Raw genomic sequence first — 14350 nt, forward strand, 5'->3', positions numbered from 1 at the left:
TGATCTGCTTCCACGGGAAGGAGAGAACAGATGATAGATGACTCCTGGACGCGCCTGTGTTACGTCCAGTACAAAATCAGAGCCGTATCAGCAAACCGGATACCCTGGGAAGGGACATTGGGATAACTCGTTGGCCATAAGCAAAAGTTTTGCTCTGGCCTTATGAACTAAGGGGATTAATAGAGATTAGTTGTTCCATGTCCTTCCATCTAATGCATCCATATTGTCAAAACTTAAGAAAACACCAAAGCAGGAGAGTGTGAGAATCCACTGCCATTTTCTCCATTGCTTCATTCAAGACTTCTGTGTCCAACTTTGCATGGGATTATCATTTGCCCTTTTATACTCACCTTAAACTACAAAAATCATTTGTTTGCCTTTCTGAAGAAAAGAAGGTAGGTAAATTTTGCAGTAGACTTTTAAAATTTAGCTCAACTCCTGGCATTAAAGACAATAAAGGTTGTGATTCGGAGGTTCCCGTGGCAGTTTTCCCAAATGTTATGTTTAACTAAGATCATGTCAAGCACAGAGAGATTTAACTCTCTAAAGTGTGATTTTTTTAAACCTGCACACAATTTTCTACATTTTATATGCTCAAGATTTCTTGAAATCCAAGGTGTAAAACTGTGAAAATAATAGCTGTGAACCTGTTTAGGAAAGCAAGAGAGAATTCCTTTGTTCAGTTTTGGAAACCACCAGGGTGCAATTTAATGCTCCAGGAGAGGGTTTTCTGTGACCTGGAAAGGTTAGGGTGATTCCCCTACAGTGAGTCATTTACTTCTTTCTTGGCAGGATTATGCCCAGGGCTTTTAAAGGCTCTTGACAGTTCACTCCCTTCCATAAGAAACGGGTTCATGGCACAAGTGTCTATTATGATAAGATGCCAGATTTCTAGATCAAGCATAAAGCTATGGAGTCGGACAATAGGACTGAATAATTTTAGTACACTTCCCATGTGAACTGTCAAGTAATAAGCTACATATTCAGACCATGACTGGCATCGAGTCATCCTGCCATTAGTCAAATGTATGAGACTTTTCCCAAGTCCCAGCAACGCCAAATTTGAGAAATTGTATAAAAGAAAAGTAAATGCATCTGAAAAATGGGGAAATTAATTTAAAAAAATGTACTAGCACTGGGGGCGGTGGCTCACACCTGTAATCCCAGCTCTTAGGGAGGCCGAGGCAGGTGGATCACCTGAGGTCAGGAGTTTGAAACCAGCCTAGCCAACATAGTGAAACACCATCTCTACTAAAAATACAAAAATTAAGTCGGTGTGAGGGCACATGCCTGTCATCCCAGCTATTCAGGGAGCTGGGGCAAGAGAATTGCTTGAACACAGGAGGTGGAGGTTGCAGGGAGCCAAGATCACGCCACTGCACTCCAACCTGGGCTTGTAGTGCAGTGAGACTCCATCTCCAAAAGAAAAAAAAGTATTAGCTTTTATCAGGAAAGGCCATTAAATTTTCTTCAATGTTACCCACATCAATTTGCCATCAAACTAGAAGAACACAATATGTGAGATGTTTTGAAATTAATGAAACAAATCTTTTTGAGATGAGTTTGTACATGCTGTGGAGTCCATTAAATATTTTCTGGGAAGAGTTCCCAGTTAAAACTACTTTCCAAAGCACCCAAGCACACTATATAGATAAATCGAGTGGGTTTATTAATATCAATATTTCTGTGAAAATTGGGGAGGCCACTGTTCTGAGGAGCGAGGTGCTTGTTTTCTACTTGAAGACCACGAAGGATATTCTACACTACTGGGCCTATTTCTGAAATTGTATCTAGCTGTAGTTTACCCATTAATTTAACTAACAAATATTTGTAAGCAACCAAATTGTGGCAGGAACTGTGCCTAGAGGTAGAAATACGTTACACTCTTGTTTCCAGAGAGGAAAATGAGTAATGTTCTAAAATGTAAATCTTATGTTTCTCTTTCCTCTTGCTGTAAATGATGTCTAAGCCATTTTGGTAGTGCCTATTCTGAATCCTTTAATAAATTATTTTGAATGATTTTTGTAAAAGACAGTGTGATTGTGAGGTGAGTTTAGTACAAATTAAAAAGTGCCACATCAGTTGCAAACAGCACATAATTGTGAGCTAAACACTCTTTCAGAAACAGTAGTGGCAATAAATAGGATTCGGTATAATTAGTCCCCCTGCGACACATCTCTTCCTCTGTTCTTTGCCATATATGTTAATAATAAGATTAGCCATCTAATGCCAGTATAAGCAGACTGTAGTATTAATACACAGAAAAATTATTGCTAGTAACAGAAGATTTAAAGACATGAGGGTGATCCAGATTCATATGCCTGCAGTTTAAAAGAAAAAAAAAAGTGTCTCTTAAACTCTCCTTATCAATATCCTTTTCGTGAGCCACTAAATTCTTATGTTTTTCTGATCATATGAATAACCCATCTTATATGAATATTGTGACAATAGTAATAGCAATTACTTTCAGAGAATATGTTTCTATAGAGATAACAGAGGGGGTTTTTTTCCCTACCATTCCTGTATGAAGGTTTCTGCGTTTTGAATTAAAATTTTAAGAAATTCATCTATGTCCTACCTTAATAAAATAAACCTCATTAGACAATCAAGAGACCTTGTTATTCTTAGATACATTATTATAGCTCTAGAAATAACAAATGTTAAGCCTGGAGGATTTGTGTTTTGGCCAAAAGTTGTAAGGGCAATTATTTGTTTATTTGAATGAAATATGCATGAATCATATCAAAAGGAGGGAGGTCTTTTTTTTAACCTAAACAAAAATATAAAAGTATAGGGAACTGTTACCTGTGTGAACCCCGCAAATCTGAGACAGGTCTCAGTTAATTTAGAAAGTTTATCTTGGCCGGGCGCGGTGGCTCAAGCCTGTAATCCCAGCACTTTGGGAGGCCGAGACGGGCGGATCACGAGGTCAGGAGATCGAGACCATCCTGGCTAACACGTTGAAACCCCGTCTCTACTAAAAAATACAAAAAACTAGCCGGGCGAGGTGGCGGGCGCCTGTAGTCCCAGCTACTTGGGAGGCTGAGGCAGGAGAATGGCGTAAACCTGGGAGGCGGAGCTTACAGTGAGCTGAGATTCGGCCACTGCACTCCAGCCCGGTCGACAGAGCAAGACTCCGTCTCAAAAAAAAAAAAAAAAAAGAAAGTTTATCTTGCCAAGGTTGAGGGTGCACCTGTGTCACGGCCTCGGGAAGTCCTGACGACGTGTGCCCAAGGTGGTTGGGGCACAGCTTAGTGTTACACATTTTAGGGAGACATGAAGCATCAGTCAGTATATGTAAGAAGTACATTGGTTTGGTCTGGAAAGGAGAGACTGCTTGAAACAAAAAGCAGGAAGACCTGAAGTGGGGAGGAGGCTCCTAGGTCAGAGATAGGTGAGATGAACAGTTGCATTTTTTGAGTTTCTGATTAGCCTCTCCAAAGGAGACAGTCAGATATGGGTCTATGTCAGTGAGCAGAGCAGTTGGCCCTAAGCAGTTCCCAGCTAGACTTTTCCCTTTAGCTTAGTGATTTGGGGGCCCCAAGACTTCTTTTCTTTTTACACCTGTTTTTTTTCTTTCTTAACTAAAAGTAGTATTTGTTTCTGAGGGATAGACATAACTACCATTTTATTTGGTATGATTTATTTGCCCACTGTCCAACAAAGAAGCTAATCTGATTTTGTTTTCATTTCCAAGCATGATTCCTAGAAATGTGTTTAGGTGGCCAAATCAATGAAGCAGAACCCTGTATGTCATTCATTTATTGGGAGATCCCCTAAGGTCTTCCTGAATTATCTGATGTTCCCAGGCTTTGCTTATCCAATAGGCATTAGGAAGAAAGGGCTTGAGTTTATGTAGATTCTCACACAATGCTCATCTCAGCTCAGATAAACAGTGAAGGGGTTTCCCAGGTCTCATTATCCCTGGAGGAGCTGAGGCCTGGGGAATCTTGAGAGCCTGCTTTGCTACTCTGTTATTGTGGCGGGCCAAATCTCACTAATGCAGGCCTCCATAACAACTCTTTCAGTACTGACCCAGTGGTTAAGTTAAATACTAAAAGCTAAAAAAAGCCAGTGCCCTTATACAAAGGCCGGAATGTAACAAAAGCCCACCAAGAGTTTTGCCTAGGCCTTTCCTGGCAAAATAAAGGAATTCTTAACGGGACCCATTTAGGATTCACAAGTTTTATTGAGGGTCTGAAGAAACTCTCCAGGCCTCCACAAACAAGTTTACTGGGGTTCTAAAGGAACTCCCCAAACCTCCCTGATTTAGCAGGAGACAAGATAAGAGTGATCACCGTAGCACCTGGACCCATTTAGATGAAGTAAATTTACTGAGGCTCCAGAGGAAGGTCTTCAGGACTCAGAGCTTAGTTACAGATTAAAAGAAGTTAATCACTTATGTCTTGAGGTGGATGTACACGTATGCGTAGACATATAGCTTAGAAGGCATATAAGCTCTGGAAAACTTTGTGATTTTGAGTTGGTCTGGCACTAATTTCCAGGCCGTCTCCCTGTACCAGGTTACAGAAATAAAAACTCTCTTCCTCCCCAGTTCATCTGCATCTCTTTATTGGGCCATGAGATACAGTAGCCCGACCCTCAGTTCAGTCCGGGAACATTATCATCAAACTCTGGGGATTTTCAGGGTAAGTTAGGAATATATTTTGAAGCAGAATGGCAGTAGTAAATGAGATCAGCAATTGAAAACATGCGAAGACATTCACCATTTAATTATCTGTCTCAATAGAAGATAAGGATGAATTTAGCACTAGAAACCATGAATTTCACAAAAGCCTAACGTTAATACCTTGAATCACTTTCCAGTAATCCTAATCCTTTATCCAGATTGACAGAGGACATTCCTATCTTGCTATTTCTTCTCCCCACACATTAGCTTAGTAATTAGCTAAATAATTTTATGCATTAGCTAAAGAATAATGGAACTCCAGAAACCTAGGACAGGAATTGAGAGACTGAACAAGCTAAATCTGAACCTTCTGCACAATTAAAGGAGCTGATGTTAGCATGGCCCACAGAATATTACCTGCACTTATAAGAACTAGAAAGTCAGGCAAGTACTCCTGGAACAGACTGTCTTTTCTAACCATGCAGTTATTTCTTTGTTTTTAACTTTGTTTTCCTTTGTTTGTTTATTTGTTTGTTTGTTTTTGAGACGGAGTCTCATCCTGTCGCCCAGGCTATAGTGCAATGGTGCAATCTCAGCTCACTGCAATGTCCGCCTCCTGGCTTCAAACAATTCTCCTGCCTCAGCCTCCCAAGTAGCTGGGACTACAGGCACCCGCCACCACGCCCAGCTAATTTTTGTATTTTTAATAGAGACGGGGTTTCACCTTGTTGGCCAGGCTGGTCTGGAACTCCTGACTTCGTGACCTGCCCGCCTTGGCCTCCCAAAGTGCTGGGATTATAGGCATGAGCCACCGCGTCTGGCCAGTTTTTAACTTTGTAAATTGCTTTATAGAACTATCTTAAACTGGGTCCAGTTTAGATTCTCCTTGAAGGACCAGATCACAAAGTGATTAGGAGAAGAGGCTCTGGAGCCAGGCAGTGAGACTAACCCGTTCTCACTCTAACAGTAACTAGCTGTGTAACCGTGGGCCAGGGATATAGCCTATGTAACCACAATCTCCTTTGTGCTTCATGCCTCACCAGTAAGGTGGGGAGAGCTGCTATGACTCTGTCGTAGGGCTGAGATGAAGATTTGATGAGTTACCAGCAAAAAGCATTTAATATACTGTCTCATTCAGAAGCAGTCAATACACATTGAACTCTTACTACCTAGAGGAAAGAAAGGGGTCTATGATTTATAGATAAGGCCTGAATGAAAGAAATAAATGTGTATTGAGTATGAGCAATGTACTACACGCCATGCTGGGTAACTATCACAGAACACGTTTAATCTGAAAATACTATCTGAAAGATACTGCCATCTGAATTGCATAGATGGGAAAAGTCAAGGCTTTCGTGTTTATTTTTAAATGTATGTTAACATTAATAATTAATTGGCTGAGTGCAGTGGCTCACACCTGTAATCCCAGCACTTTAGGGGGCTGAGGCGGGCGGATTACGAGGTCAGGAGATGGAGACCATCCTGGCTAACACGGTGAAACCCTGTCTCAACTAAAAATACAAAAGAATTAGCTGAGCGTGGTGGCACATGCCTGTAGTCCCAGCTACTCAGGAGACTGAGGCAGGAGAATCGCTTGAACCCGAGAGGTGGAGCTTGCAGTGAGCCGAGATCGTGCCACTGCCCTCCAGCCTGGGAGACAGAGCGAGATTCCGTCTCAAAGAATAGTAATAATAATAATAATAATAATAATAATAAGTGGTAACATATGCTGTTTGTGGTGATAGTAGAAGAAAAAGGGAGATCCAGATGTTGGTTATCTGAAATGACCTCCACGTTCTCTAAATTGAAATTTAGCTTGAAGTAGTAATGCCAAGGCCAGCCTGGGGCCATAGCATCCTGGTACACCTGCTTGTTGGTGACAGTCCTTTTAGGACAAAATATCGTACAGAAACATTCATAGGTAACTAACTGGAAAAAAAGAAGTCATGATGAAAAGCAGTTCTTACTTTTTTTTTTTTTTTTTAAATTAAAAGACTGGCTGTTACTCTGTTTCCCAGGCTTGAGTACAGTTGTGCAATCAGGGCTCACTGCAGCCTCAACCTCCTGGGTTCAAACAATCCTCCTGACTCAACTTCCCAAGTAGCTGGGACTGCAGGCATGTGTCACTGCACCTAGCTAATTCTTAAATTTTTATTGTAGAGGCAGGTTCTTGTAATGTTGTCCAGGCTGATCTCAAACTCTTGGCTGCAAGTGATCCTGCTGCCTCAGACTCCCAAAGCAATCCTTACTTTTTTACTTGAAGTGCTTTTTTTTTTCCTTATTTAAGCTCTTTAAAGAAAAATTCATCCCATTTTCTTCAAAACAATAAATCCTTTCCAAGGGAGAAAAATGAAATAGAGCAACTAAGAAAGCATCCATGAGGGCCAGGAAGGAACATCATGATTAAATGCAATTAGTTGCAACCCCTTCTGTCTCCAACCTTGGATGTATAAGGGGGATGTTAATAGAACTAGAGATTTCTAAGACCTTGGTGCTTAATAACAAGCAAGCATTGAGGGTGGTTGGGTAAGATCCTGATCACACAACCCTGCATATCAAATACCCTTCACAATCAACAAGAGTCAGCCTTTAATCTCTGATGTTTTCAAATGTGCTTTTTTTTTTTTAATTCACATGTATAACCTGTCCTCTTTTCGATATATAGAGATCTAGCTTGTCTGTCATTACCTCTTTTACTGCTTTTCTTCTAAGATTTAAAAGGTCATATTCTGATTTGTAAATTCGACCAGATTTCACAGTACAGATGAGAGTTGTAATGATATGTTGCCAAGAACTGTTGCAAGCTGTGATGTCTGTCTGGGGATTATGGAGCAGCACATTTCTTTTAGGAAAAAAGAATAAATAAGGCAGATGAGTGCAAGTTTGTTTTATTTTTATTGTGTATATGTATTTGTTTTCTCGAGTATAGGAGCATGGCCTCTGTGGCAGGCATTCACCAAGCAAATACAGAGCACCCTCTGGGTCAGGCACTATGTTTTTGGGGTTCCAAATAAAAAAAAAGAAGACCAAATCCAGCCCTATGGATCTCACATTAAAGAGGGGAGTAAGAATCATACATAATTTAATAAGTTGAGTTAGGTACGTTAATGGGGATTTGCACCATATTTCATGGGAGCACAGAAAAAGGGGACCTCGTTCCACCTGAAATGGCAGGGAGATGGCTCCTAAGTTAACTAAGCAAAAGGGGAAGGAGTGGCACATCCCACAGAACATGGATAACACAACAGAAGCCCCATTACCCTCTGCCCCACCGCCACACACACCATCTCTGGAATAAATTTTGTAGCTTCCAACTGGTTTTCAGGGTACTCATGACACATGGGTTAATAATAACTAGGTTTGCCCAAATGACCAAAATTCTATTCCTGACATGAATTTTCACAGCTGGTTTTTTGTTTGTTTGTTTTAATGAAGAAGAAATGTGTGTCTTTGGAAATCATCCTACAAAATCATATAGTGGAAAGGATATAGTGATGAAATTGTTGAAGACCAGGGAACCTTTGTCCTTACTTTTTATTAGGATGGATGTTTTCAGGTAAAACTAAAATAAAAATGAAATGGAACCAATCAGAAAGAAAATAGAAGCACTTAAGACAATGTAATTGTTGCTGAAAGAAGTAGACTCTGATAGCTCAGAAAGAACTTAATTAAATTTCAAAGTAAAATAAATACAGTTTAGCAATGACCTTTCTCCTAGAAAAATATAATGTCTCTTACAGCTCACTTACTCCTTGGCTTACAAAATAGTGGTTAAATTTCCTGGTTTTCTCATTTTGATTATCGTATATTACATGTTACTGGTGATGGGATTATCTGTGCCACGTTACTCTGGTCTTCAGAATACGCACGTGGCAATGTAGTCTCACATATACCCCTGTATACTTGGGTGGGAAAAGAGAAGGACCTAACTTAACCTGAAAGACCTCAAATCTCTTCTCTTTCTATAGCAGAATACTCCTATTTAGAAAGAAAATATTGAGTAAGGAGGACAATCATCGTATATGTCGAGAATGCTAAATGCTCTTGTGGAAATGAAAAGCAACCCATCGCCGGGCTCGGTGGCTCAAGCCTGTAATCCCAGCACTTTGGGAGGCCGAGACGGGCGGATCACGAGGTCAGGAGATGGAGACCATCCTGGCTAACACGGTGAAACCCCATCTCTACTAAAAAATACAAAAAAAAACTAGCCGGGCGAGGTGGTGGCCCCTATAGTCCCAGCTACTCCGGAGGCTGAGGCAGGAGAATGGCGGGAACCCGGGAGGCGGAGCTTGCAGTGAGCTGAGATCGGGCCACTGCACTCCAGCCTGGGCGACAGAGCGAGACTCCGTCTCCAAAAAAAAAAAAAAAAAGGAAAGGAAAGCAACCGATCTAAGTAATTACCCATTAAGAAAGGAGTAGGAGAAATGGTTAGAAGGGAGACCTGCAGAAAGATGATTCACAGCGCGTTCACATCACCAGATGCATTAGTGGAACCTCTAACCCAACGCCAGTGGAAGAAGCAGTATTTTGCACAAACTTGAAAAAGAGTTTTTCATTTTCCTCCCACAGCCTCGTCACGTGTTCAATATGCTGAAGAAGTACGTCCGCGCAGAACAGAAGGACAGACAGCACACCCTGAAGCATTTCGAGCATGTACGCATGGTGGATCCCAAGAAAGCTGCTCAGATCCGGTCTCAGGTACGCGCGGGGTATAATCATCTTCTGCAGCTTTGACAATCCAGGATTCTTGCTTCTTGGGTTGAAGACAGGATCCTAGGCGTTCTCCGAGCATCTATAGGTGTTTTCCCTGTGGCAAGAGCTCTTTAACTTCTGGTAAATTCTAAAAACTTGTCTTAAAGCAGTATGTGGTTTGGCAATTTTCTTGACTTGTGAAAATAACAAGAAATATAAAAATCTTAATAGTCTACTGCTGATTGCTAAGGAACTGATTAAAACCAATGACTAAAATGAGGAAAACAAAAGTTGTGTGAACTAAAATCTTGTTCATAAGTATGGCTTGCAATCATAAACCTGCCGCAATGTTTAGATTTAATGTGAACCTAAATGAAGCCCAGTAATAATGTATTTTATACTCCCCGCTTCCCAGAGGCTGAAAACTGGGATCCACCTTAGGAACTCTGAAATTTTAAATTTTCTTGAATGGAAGAGTTAAAAATATATATATAGTTAGCATGAAATAGCCAATCAAATTGAGATATGTTGTTTTCTATGAGGAAATTTGCAAAGAAATGTGTTGAGGGCATCAGGGTCTGTTTTAGAGAGCCTCAGTATTAGGAATCAGACTTGGCAGAGGTGGCCTTTTTAATTGGCTGTTATAAGCATACAAGATAATGGTCAGTTTAAAGATAAGCCTTAAACCTGAGCTTAAAAGTTAGAGAACAGAAATAGAGAACAAGAAAAATAAAGTTGTCCTTTCAGTTAAACCTTTTAGCAGTAGCAGTGTTTGCCAGTTTTATTTTGGAAGCTTGTATCTACCTGCAGTGCTTGGTAAGAAAAGTAACCATTCCTACCCCAGACATAGTTGACCTGGAGTTGTCATCCTTTAATGCAGGTTATGACACACCTCCGTGTGATTTACGAGCGCATGAATCAGTCCCTCTCCCTGCTCTACAACGTGCCTGCAGTGGCCGAGGAGATTCAGGATGAAGTTGGTAAGTAAGCTGTGCTCTTGATGCTGCACATGGAAATATATTTTCCCCCAGAGGAAAAAGTTATCTGTTTGAGGAATATGAAAGTTCATAGAACAGGTTGTCTTTTATGATGAAACTGTCAGGATGGAACTAGCCTTAGCAATTGAATCAGTTCTTAGAACCTCTGCATACTTGTAAGGCTGGAGGAATGTCACCTGATTTAGGGTATAGTTTTATAATAATTGGACACTTGTTATTGAATTGTACATGGCAGCATTATTTTCTAATTTGCCCAGTCTTGTTATGGCTCTCAAATTATGATGCTTTGGTTCTTTATAATTAATGGGGGGAAAAAACTCATTTTTCATCTTTCGAGGGTCATGATTGTTCCATCTTACAAATGGAAAAGCTCAAACTGAAAATTTGAGTAATTTACTGGCCTGTGTCACATGCATTCTGAGTAGCACAGCCAAAACACATAACTGTGACTTCTGACTTTGAGGTTATTGTTATATTCAGTAAGTCACAGCTCTCTTTGATGGCGGAGCGGGGAAGCCATGAGTGTTCTTTGAACCACATCGTTGTTTAAACTGAAAAGATAGTGGGCTATTAAACTTGTATTCTGAAATAATTATACTCTCACAAGAACCTGGAAAAATAGTACAGAGAGGGCCCATGCGTCCATCACCCACTTGCCTCACCAGTGACGTCTTACATAACTATAGTCCATTATCAAAACCAGGAAACTGACATTGTGTGCCCACCGTCTTTTATGTCCCTACTTTTCCGAATGACTTTCCTAATAACTAATGATTTCATTTAAGGTCTCCCGTTTCTGTTTTTCTGGGAAAGGGAATAAAATATCACATGAGTCTCTGTCAACTGCCAAAATGCCCATAACTGTTTAACTTTACTTCACAAAGGTACATAGATGACAATTATGTTGGTACATCTTTCAACGTAAGCATATGTACCTATCCTGGAGATTTAGTGTGTAGTCTACCAACATATAAGCAGTATGTGTCTGGCATATCCTTCCCCATAAAGAATCGTGCCCTTTGTTAATTGGGTTGGAAATAGATACAGGTTATCATCTGGAATCAGAACTCCCAGCATGTTGTTGATGGATGTACCCATTAAAGTAAGTCCAACTTTGAAGTGCCTGAAACACCACTCAGGAGAACAGCTGGCCCTCACTTCTTCTGTTTTGTGCCAGTGTTACTCTGCTCCTACTTTCCTGACTTATATGGCCTTGTAAATGTTGTTTGTATTGCTGTGAAATAGTTGGCATGTGTCAGGTGATGATGTTCTGTTCAGTACTGCACATTAATGGATGGAATCGGAAATTATACTTTGAGCTGCGTAACTTGCAAAAGAAACCTCATTATTCAGGGAGGCACAGTGTCCCAGCACTTTGGGAGGCCAAGGCGAACAGATCACATGAGGCCAGGAGTTTGAGACCAACCTGGCCAACATGGTGAAACCCCTTCTCTATTAAAAAAAGAAAAGAAAAAAAGCAACTTCATAGTGTGCCAAGCTTTTGTTCAGAAGGAGCAACTCAGTGTTGAGCAAGAATTCATGACGATAGTGGAGGTGGAGTTTTTAGTCTACACCATGAATTGAGAACAGAGATTTCCAATTAATTTTTCACTGTATCAAGTTTCTTTAGCAAACGAATATACTTTTCAGATATACTTGGAGAATAGACATCAGTAAGGAACATTTAAAATACTGTATATTAAATAAGTGTAAAAGAGTTCTCCAAAAAGTTGTAGAAGATACAAAATCAAATAATGTATCAGTCTTAATGAACTGAAGCTAAAATCTTCTAGATAACATTTTTTTTCTCGCTATCTTAAGCCTATTTTCACATGTGACTTCAGTTGAAGTGGCATAGGCAATACCAGACTATAGGGAAATCAGCCACTACAAAGGACTAAAAAGCTGATGACCAGTATTCCACCCTCACCCAGCAATTACTGTTGACTCTTTATAATTAAATTATTAGAACTTTTTATTTGGCACTATACTGCTGAACACATTAGCCAGTAATTAGTCACACTTCCACAGAACAGATGGTGGTTCAGATATCTTGAGTATTACGAAATACCCAAGAACAGGACAGCACAATAAACTTCAAATCTCAGTAACAGGGAGGATATTTAGATAGTTCGTATCGTGGAATCTTTTTCTGTCAAAAGAAAAAAAGAGCCATTAGGTTGGATTAAGAACATTTTACATATATGCTCTTAATGTATGTGTGTGTGTGTGTTGTGTGTCTGTGTGTGAGTGTATGTAATATGCTCTTAATCCAACCTAATGGCTGAGTTTTTTTATTAATGACTATATATATATACACACACACACATACAGACACATATATGTGTGCGTGTGTGTGTGTGTGTGTGTCATTCTAAATATACTAGAAATGCCACATTCTGAAAGACAATCTTTTTTAAAAATCTTTCATTTGGAATCATGGGTGCTTCCATTTTTAAATGACTGTTCTCTATAGAAAGAGAAGTTTGCAGTAATGAACCCTGTACACTATCTGAGCTCCTAGTGTCAAAGCTACAGAAGTGGTTCGCTGGGAAGAATAGCTTTTCTGGGTTGAACCTAGCTGTCATCTATAGTCCTTTTTTCATTTGAAGGAACGTTTAAAACAGTACGCCACTTTTTAGTAGGAATATAGTTGAAACTTCAAGATTGGCCACGGGTGCTAATTGCTTAAGCCAAATGTTATTAGAGGTTCCTTATGTTACTCTTTTTACTTTTGTATGTGTTTGAAATTTCTCATAATAAAAAGTGTCACTTTTAGCTTACTTTCTAAGTAGGTTCTTCATAGATTTTTTTTCCGGGTTATGTCTTGTACTGTTTCTAATATTCTCTGATTAAATGCTTTGTCATTAGTCTGAGTTGCATTTATTTGCCATTTCTATATATAATCAAATTTTAGATTTGGAGTCAGTTCAGTACAGATAGGATACTAAAATTCAGAGACACTGGCAAAAGGAGAAAATTTTAAAGTCCCGAAAAATGCGTGTCTTTTGTATAATAGTTTGTGCTTATAAATGCAAGCATGGATGTGCTTAATGCAGTCAAACATCTGTAGGGAGGTACAATGGTTTAATGAAATAATGGTAACAGGTGCTTTATGGATAAGAGGTTTTCACCAGTCTAGGGAACTGCCAGTATCTTTAGTGGGACAAGTATATCTGCTTCCGTAAATTACGCTTCCAATTAGAATTCTCTTTTATAGGTGAAAGGAAGAATAGACTCATGCTTAGAAAGAAAGAGTGCTGTGGGTAAAGGGGAAAATTGACATCAAATTTGTGAGCAGTAAATTGCAACCAGAGCATAGGGTTCATCATGCTTGTGAGTTCTGGCCCTGGCCCTTTTGTCTTCCATTGTGCTTCCCTGAGGCAGCCTGTCTGTTTATGCTACTTTCCCACTAACTTCAGTGAATCCCAGATTCATAGGCCTAACCACAGCCAGCGTACTGAATCCCAGTGCCATATTCCAGACCCCAAATATCCCATGTGCCTCTGAATGGGCAATCAATGTGTGTAAGACTCATGTCCTTCTGGAAATTTACTTGTTTTACACACACTATTCTGAGTTCTCTTGGTTGGCCTAAACTTATCCATGATGCCTTCCTCTCTCTCACGCATTATTTCTTATCAGTTGCAAGTCCTGTATATTCTGCCTCCTGTGTTCATGTGAAATCTCTGCACATCCACTCCTTACCTGAGATCCTGTCCTCTCATCAGTGTCATTAGACTCCCAGCCAGTCACCCTACCTCTTGTCTCACATTGGCCCCCTCCCACTTCAATTCCTCCTTTTCGGAACTACGCAACTTCCCTGCAGGAACCAAAAAAAAAAAAAAAACAACTGTAGGCTGGGTGCAATGGATCACCTGAGATCAGGAGTTCAAGACCAGCCTGGCCAACATGGTAAAACCCCATCTCTACTAAAAATAGAAAGATTAGCCGGGCATGGTGGCAGGCGCCTGTAATCCCAGCTACTCAGGAGGCTGAGGCAGGAGAATCACTTGAGCTTGGGAGGCAG

The 14350-nt window shown here is 40.2% G+C and overlaps 1 protein-coding gene across 12 annotated transcripts in view; it reads left to right on the plus strand.

The window, feature by feature from the left end:
• The window catches only part of APP (amyloid beta precursor protein), a 286555-nt gene that overhangs the window by 209296 nt on the left and 62909 nt on the right, over positions 1-14350 (plus strand). For all 12 annotated transcript variants that reach the window (XM_015133068.3, XM_015133069.3, XM_015133070.3 and 9 more), the window contains 2 exons: positions 9200-9328; positions 10203-10302. In XM_015133068.3, the coding sequence (XP_014988554.1) occupies positions 9200-9328; positions 10203-10302 (229 nt within the window). The remainder of the gene's footprint in view (positions 1-9199; positions 9329-10202; positions 10303-14350) is intronic.

The sequence above is a fragment of the Macaca mulatta genome, chromosome 3, assembly GCF_049350105.2.
Source record: "Macaca mulatta isolate MMU2019108-1 chromosome 3, T2T-MMU8v2.0, whole genome shotgun sequence".
NCBI lineage: Eukaryota > Metazoa > Chordata > Mammalia > Primates > Cercopithecidae > Macaca > Macaca mulatta.